Here is a 7,821-nt window from a genome sequence, read left to right as displayed (position 1 = left end):
TCTGAATCTGTTCATCGAATCAGAAATGTGCAGGTGACCACACTGAGATGTGTGTGTGGCCATTTTTCTGTTTGTTTCTCTCAAATAAATGCATGTAATGAAAATGCCTGTGATGATTTCCTGAACTGCGGATTCGAGCTCGAATCATTCTTTATTTTACAGCAGAGTTTTTGTGTAGAGGAATTGTGTAGAAATGGAGTTCTGATTTACACATTTTTAAAACAAACTAAATATAAAAGTGGGTGTGGCCTAACAGGATCAAATACACAGCTACATTATTACAGCTGCTGCTACAGAGAGAGAATAAAGATTAATGCAGTGGTTCCCAAACTTTTTCTGCTCTTCCATACTTTCCAGGGGGTGGATTTTCAAGCTCCACTTGTCCTCCATCACCCCAAAAAAGGTCATGAAATACTTCAAGTTAAAAAATAATCTAATATTATATTAAATAGTCTAATATATCGAAATATTAAGATCTAAATCAATAACATCAAATAGCACCAAGGTCAAAAGTAGTTGTTTGGTACTAATAACTGATGTTGTTTAAATGTACTCACATTAATGACCTGTTTGTTTGTTTGTGATTAAGTGTATAAACCTTATTTTTAATAGAGAAAATCATCAATTATTAATAACGAACACAAAAAAATTACATTAATCCTGCCGTTCAGTGCGTCCCACCTGTTATGTCTTTATTCGCCAGTAGAGGGCCCCACACTGAGAACCACTGGGTTAAGTGGAAGAGGAGTACAAACTACTGAACTGAACTGAAGGTTTCACCATTAAACAGTTTAAGTGAAATTACATCAAAAAACTAAAACACACCAAATGTTTTTTAAGGAAAGTTTTGTTTGTCTACGGGGGGTAATAACTTTTGCATACATACGTGTGTGTGTGTGTGTGTGTGTGTGTGTGTGTGTGTGTTGGGGGGTGTATGGACAAATGATGAGTCCACATGACGGTGGTGTGACGGAAATTTCAGCTCTTTAAACTGGATAATCTTGTGACCTTCGGAACAGGAGATACGCTCTGATCTATAAGACCCATGTGAGCACTCGACCTTCTGACAGGAACATTTTCATCATCATGTTCTTCCTAGAGCAGGGTTTTCAGGGTCAGATGGGAGACAGAGATTTCTGTCTCACACACACACACACACACACACACACACACACACACAGTCAGAAAGTTAATCCTGCTCACAATAAGGTGTGTGTTCTCTCTGAGTTCTTCTCCTTGGTCAGCTGTTGGACGGCATTAGTGCTTACACTCATGTAGAGAGATCTGCTGATCTGGTAACAATGAGGACACTTCTTTACGAGAACATCTTTACTCTGCTTCAGCAGATCCTCAGGTCCATCATGTGTTCAAGTTTGAGTTCTTGCCCAGTGATGGGCCGTGATGATGTTCCTTCTCCAGAATAAAAGAGACTTTAAGTTCCTCTGCACAACTGCTTCAGCATCACGTCCTGAACATCCTGAAAGCACCAACGATCAGGAGTTTTCTTGAGCTTCTTCTGTGTTTGGTTGGTTGGTTGTTTTGCAAATATATAGATTATGTTTTAGTTCATGTGATTGAACATGTGGGTGGAGTTTATTTAAACTGGGGCGGGGCTATGCAATAGTGGGCTGGGTTTAAGTTAATGTGGGTGGAGTTTAGTTTTGACACAAATCATGGGCAAAATAATTATTATAGATGTTTTAGACATTTTATTTAGACGCTCAATTATTTATTATCAGGTCTCAGTATAAGAGGATAAATGTGGAGGTTTTTGTTATGAAGGAGATCCAGCGTAAATCATCTGCCAAATCAAACATGTAGATCAGGAATCAGAACTTCATAGCGGATCAGTCGAGGCCCGGGTTACCAACGACCGCCACAGGTATCATTAACAACAGGGTACTGGTGTAAATTGTGCTGCTGTTGGCAGAAGGAGGAGAAGGAGAGGAGGAAGATGTCTACAGATACAGCAGGGAAAGGAGAAAAGGAGGAGAGTGGAGGAGAAGTGAAGGAGAAGTGGAGGAGAAGGAGAGGAGGAAGACGTCTACAGAGACAGCAGGGAAAGGAGAAGAGGAGAAGTGGAGGAGAAGGAGAGGAGGAAGACGTCTACAGAGATGGCAGGGAAAGGAGAAGTGGAGAAGAGTGGAGGAGAAGTGGAGGAGAAGTGGAGGTTCTGGTTGGTACTTTAAATGTTGGTACTATGATGGGTAAAGGGAGAGAGGGAGCTGATATGATGGAGAGGAGAAAGGTAGAGATGTTGTGTGTTCAGGAGACCAAGTGGAAAGAGAGTAAGAGCAGGAACATTGGAGGTGGGTTTAAACTGTTCTATCATGGTGTGGATGGGAAGAGAAATGGTGTAGGGGGGATTCTGAAGGAAGAGTACAGTAAGAGTGTAGTGGAGGTGAAGAGAGTTTCTGATAGGGTGATGAACGTGAAGCTGGAAGTTGAAGGGATGATGATAAATGTCATCAGTGTTTATGCTCCACAAATGGGTTGTGAGATGGAGGAGAAGGAAAAGTTCTGGAGTGAATTAGATGAAGCGGTAGAAGGTGAACCTAGAAATGAAATATTGGTGATTGGGACAGTGTAGCTAGACAGCATCGGATGGTGGTCTGTAGGATGCTCTTGAAGGTGAAGAAGAAAAGGACGAGAATTAGGGTTGGACTGCATCAAGGATCGACTCTGAGCCCTTTCCTGTTTGAGGTCAGACAGGAGTCTCCCTGGACTATGATGTTTGTGGATGATATTGTGATTTGTGGTGAGAGTAGGGAGCAGGTTGAGAAGAGCCTGGAGAGGTGGAGGTACACGCTGGAGAGAAGGGGAATGAAAGTCAGTAGGAGTAAGACAGAGTTCAGGTACCTGGGGTCAACAGTGCAAAGTAATGGAGAGTGTGTTAGAGAAGTGAAGAAAAGAGTGCAAGCAGGGTGGAGTGGGTGGAGAAGAGTGATACCAGGAGTGATTTGTGATAGAAGAGTATCTGTGAGAGTGAAAGGTTATAGGACTGTGGTGAGACCTGAGATGTTGTATGGATTAGAGATAGTGGCATTGAGAAAAAGACAGGAGGTGGAGCTGGAGGTAGCAGAGCTGAAGATGTTGAGATGTTCGTTGGGAGTGACGACGATGGACAGGATAAGAAATTAGTTTATTAGAGGGACAGCGCATGTAGGACGTTTTGGAGACAAGGTGAGGGAGGTGAGATTGAGATGGTTTGGACATGTGCAGAGGAGGGACATGGGGTGTATCAGTAGGAGAATGCTGAAGATGGAGACACCAGGAACAAGGAAAGGAGGAAGAACAAGGAGGAGGTTTATGGAAGTGGTGAGGGAAGACATGCAGGTAGTTGGTGTGAAAGAGGCAGATGTAGAGGACAGGGGGGTGTGGAGACAGATGATCTGCTGTGGCGCCCCCTAATGGGAGAAGCCTAAATAAGAAGAAGAAGAAGAAGAAGAAGGAGAAGAAGAATATTATTTTTTTTTTTCTGTTAAATAATTGAGTTTTTAAACTAAATGTTTGAAGCTTTGATTCCAGTGTAAGTTCCTGTAGTTTGTCAATTGTGTGTGTTGTAATGAAATGAAAGTCTGTTTGATGCATTTTGAGTTTTATTTGATCACTTTTTTTCCTCTCGCTGAATTCTGATCTCTCACTTCTAAAATTCTCTGTAGGTTTCACAAGAGAGAGAATTTCCTCACATGATACAGATTAGGCAGAGGCGTGGGAGATTCTCATATAGGAATGTTTTTACACACACACACACACACACACACACACACACACACACACACACACACACACACACACACACACACACACAGTAGGAGTGGACAAGGTGACAGTGGTGAATAAAGGAAGAGTTTATCTGTTGGAAAGAAACGAAAGCTGCAGCAGCTCAGGTTTGTGGTTGTGGTTGTGGTTGTGGTTTGTGGTTGTGGTTTGTGGTTGTGTTTGTGGTTGGGTTGTGGGTGTGGTTGTGTTTGTGGTTGTGTTGTGTTTGTGTTTGTGGTTGTGGGTGTGGTTGTGTTTGTGGTTGTGTTTGTGGTTGTGGGTGTGGTTGTGGTTGTGGTTGTGTTTGTGGTTGTGGTTGTGTGGTTGTGGTTGTGGTTGTGTTTGTGTTTGTGGTTGTGTTTGTGTTTGTGGTTGTGGTTATAGGTGTGGTTGTGTTTGTGTTTATGGTTGTGGTTGTGTTTGTTGGTTGTGGTTGTGGTTGTGTTGTGTTTGTGGTTGTGTTTGTGGGTGTGCTTGTGTTTGTGTTTATGGTTGTGGGTGTGGTTGTGTTTGTGTTTATAGTTGTGGTTGTGTTTATGGTTGTGTTTGTGGTTGTGTTTGTGTTTATGTTTATGGTTGTGGTTGTGGGTGTGGTTGTGTTTATGTTTATGGTTGTGTTTGTGGTTGTGGGTGTGGTTGTGTTTGTGGTTGTGTTTGTGGTTGTGGGTGTGGTTGTGGTTGTGTTGTGTTTGTGGTTGGGTTGTGGGTGTGGTTGTGGTTGTGTTTGTGTTTGTGGTTGTGTTGTGTTTGTGGTTGTGGTTATAGGTGTGGTTGTGTTTGTGTTTATGGTTGTGGTTGTGTTTGTTGGTTGTGGTTGTGGTTGTGTTGTGTTTGTGGTTGTGTTTGTGGGTGTGCTTGTGTTTGTGTTTATGGTTGTGGTTATGGGTGTGGTTGTGTTTGTGTTTATAGTTGTGGTTGTGTTTATGGTTGTGTTTGTGGTTGTGTTTGTGTTTATGTTTATGGTTGTGGTTGTGGGTGTGGTTGTGTTTATGTTTATGGTTGTGTTTATGGTTGTGGTTGTGGTTGTGTTTATGGTTGTGTTTATAGTTGTGTTTGTGGTTATGGTTGTGGTTGTGGTTATGTTTATGGTTATGGTTGTGGTTGTGGTTGTGTTTGTGGTTGTGGGTGTGGTTATGTTTATGGTTATGGTTGTGGTTGTTGTTGTGTTTGTGGTTATGGTTGTGTTTGTGTTTATGGTTATGGTTATGGTTATGGTTGTGGTTATGGTTGTGTTTATGTTTATAGTTGTGGTTGTGTTTATGGTTGTGTTTATGGTTATGGTTGTGTTTATGGTGTGGTTGTGGTTATTAGTTGTGGTTGTGGTTATGTTTGTGGTTATGGGTGTGGTTGTGTTTGTGGTTATGGTTATTAGTTGTGTTTATGGTTATGGTTATGTTTATGGTTGTGTTTATAGTTGTGGTTGTGTTTGTGGTTGTGGTTATGGTTGTGGTTGTGTTTATTGGTTGTGGTTGTGGTTGTGGGTGTGGTTGTGTTTGTGGTTGTGGTTGTTGTTGTGTTTGTGGTGTGGTTGTGTTTATGGTTATGGTTGTGGTTGTGGTTGTGTTTGTGGTTGTGGGTGTGGTTGTGTTTGTGGTTATGGTTGTGTTTATGTTTGTGTTTGTGGTTGTGGTTATGGTTGTGTTTATGGTTGTGTTTGTGGTTGTGGTTGTGGTTATGGTTATGGTTGTGGTGTGGTTGTGGTTGTGGTTGTGGTTGTTGTTGTGTTTGTGGTTTATTTCTATATTTATTAATTGGTGTAGAATCTGAATGTTGATTGATTGTAAGAGAAGTTTTTTTTTACCCTGATCTCAATTCATCAATAATCTCCAGTGAGTTTCAGGTTTTATATAAAAAAATAAAGATCAGGAGAATAAAGTGGAGATATTTTGAGAAGAATCACAGTTTCATTGTGGAGGATTTGATTGAATCTACTTTACGATGGAATTTAGCAGTGAAGGATCTCAAGTCTCATCTGTGCAGTCAGAAGGATTTTGATGGTTACGTCTGTGATATTCGAAGAGAATTTTGTTTCTTAAGAGATGATGGAGAAGATGATTAAAGAAATCCACCCTGAACACCAGCATGATAAAGAGATTTAAACCTCAGAGAACTGCAGATTTAAATATTATATTCATTCTCATAATCTTAGATCTTTATTTTAGTGCCATTAAAACACCTTCAGATCATCACAACATCAAAACCTCTCTGTTTTATTTACATTTTTGAAGTAAGAATGAAGATGAGGATGTGGATGAAGATGTGTTTGAAGATGTGGATGAGGATAAGGATCTAGATGAAGATGAGGTTGAGGATTTGGATGAAGATGTGGATAAAGATGAGGATGTGGATGATAATGAGGATGAGGATGAGGGTGTGAATAAAGATGTGGATGAAGATGTGGATGAGGATGTGGATGAAGATGAGGATGAGGATGTGGATGATGATGAGGATGTGGATGATGATGAGGATAAGGATGAAGATGAGGATGAGGATGTGGATGAAGATGAGGATGTGGATGAAGATGAGGATGAGGATGTGGATGATGATGAGGATGTGGATGAAGATGTGGATGAAGATGAGGATGAGGAGGTGGATGATGATGAGGATAAGGATGAAGATGAGGATGAGGGCGTAGAGGGAAAAGAATGAAAATGAAATGTTATTGCTGTGATAATTGTCTGTGTGTATTTACGTGTGTATTTATGTGCTGTGGTGTGTATGTGTGTGTATACGTGCGGTAGGTGTGTGATGGACAGGTCAGCTGTGTGGGCGGAGCCTCTTCACAGGTGCATGCTGGTCCTGACCTGTGTGCTCGTGCTGTGTGAGGTCATCGTTGGACGTCTGTGTGAATCTCTCATTAACACGGTGGACAGCTTCCACACCCTCTACGTCCTCATCGGCATGGCGATCTCCACACGAGGTGCTGAGGAGATCCCCAGCGTCTCAGCTGAACCCAGAGCAACAGAACCACAGGAGAACCACACATCTCCTACTGCTGATGGATCTCAGTACTCCAGGTTTCGCGTGAAGTTGGTTGGAGGTTTGATCTCAGCCCTGCTTCTCTCCTCTCTGTGTGTGTCCATCAGCTTCGATATCCTGAGCCACACACTGCAGCCTCACCCCCTACAGCGCCCTCTCCTGGCCACAGCCCTCGGTGCAGTCAGTCTGCTCTTTAATATTCTGCTGCTGGTGTGGAGATGTTCAAGACGAACAGATTCAGGAGTTTATGGTCTCAAAAAAAGTGAGACAGAAACTTCTTTACCTCCAGCAGGTATAATGTTAGATGTTTACAGTTCCATCCAGTAGATCATCAGGTTTGTAAAGATGCTCTTTAAACATTTGAATCATCTTCTCCTCCAGGTTCTCCTCATGGTGATGTGCTGATGTTTTGTAACCCCGGGTTGAACAACGATCTCCATCCAGACCCTCAGGATCACTCGGTTCACCGTCGCTCCAACTCCATTTCCCATGATTCCTCTCACACAGATGCACATGGAGAAGAGGATAAATGTGAGGGCAGCAGCAGAGACTCAGGTCATGCTGGTGAGAGACGTTCCTCACACTTCCCATATGAACTGTAATAAACTGATAAAATGAAGATGTGCATTTGATTGTTATTTTAGCTGGAAATGACGGGGGGGTGAACTGTAATTGTGCACATCACGATGGTGATGTTCCTGTGTGGTGTTTCTTCAGAAGCTCGGCAGTGTGACGTGAGTGGGTGTATAAGAAACATCATCACAATGTTCCACAGCCTCCTGGGTTCTTCTCTGGTTCTGCTGAATGGATCCCTTCATCTCCTCTGTGTGCGGTTCCAGTGGAGGTGTGATCTGAGCGTCTACCTGGACCCAGGGTTCTCCATGCTCACAGTGCTGGTTCTATTAGCAGCGGTGGTTCCTGAGCTCTGTCGTCATGTCCTGCTCCTCCTGCAGGCGTCTCCACCAGGTCTGTGCATTGAGGAGCTGAGGGCGGAGATGAAGCGTGTCCCCGGCGTATTAGGCGTGCACGAGCTCCACGTGTGGCAGCTTTCTGAGATGTGTGTCGTAGCCTCTGTGCACG

At 42.8% G+C, this 7,821-nt stretch overlaps 1 protein-coding gene across 5 annotated transcripts in view; it reads left to right on the top strand.

Annotated features, from left to right (window-relative positions):
• Positions 1 to 1,235: 1,235 nt before the first annotated feature.
• The window catches only part of LOC124395978 (zinc transporter 1), an 8,335-nt gene continuing 1,749 nt past the window's right edge, over positions 1,236 to 7,821 (top strand). The window contains exons 1-4 of one of the 5 annotated variants that reach the window (XM_046864893.1): positions 1,236 to 1,525; positions 6,504 to 7,033; positions 7,123 to 7,305; positions 7,459 to 7,821. The exon at positions 7,459 to 7,821 is cut by the window's right edge and continues 1,749 nt beyond it. In XM_046864893.1, the coding sequence (XP_046720849.1) occupies positions 6,511 to 7,033; positions 7,123 to 7,305; positions 7,459 to 7,821 (1,069 nt within the window). In that variant the 5' untranslated portion in view covers positions 1,236 to 1,525; positions 6,504 to 6,510. Of the gene's footprint in view, positions 1,526 to 1,569; positions 1,883 to 3,458; positions 3,530 to 3,668; positions 3,891 to 6,414; positions 7,034 to 7,122; positions 7,306 to 7,458 lie in introns of those variants that run through there. The other 4 variants (XM_046864894.1, XM_046864889.1, XM_046864892.1 and 1 more) reach the window with 4 other exon arrangements.

This window comes from Silurus meridionalis, chromosome 13, assembly GCF_014805685.1.
Source record: "Silurus meridionalis isolate SWU-2019-XX chromosome 13, ASM1480568v1, whole genome shotgun sequence".
Lineage (NCBI taxonomy): Eukaryota > Metazoa > Chordata > Actinopteri > Siluriformes > Siluridae > Silurus > Silurus meridionalis.
Note: the sequence above shows the minus strand (reverse complement) of the source record. Positions and strands in the feature narration are given on the sequence as shown.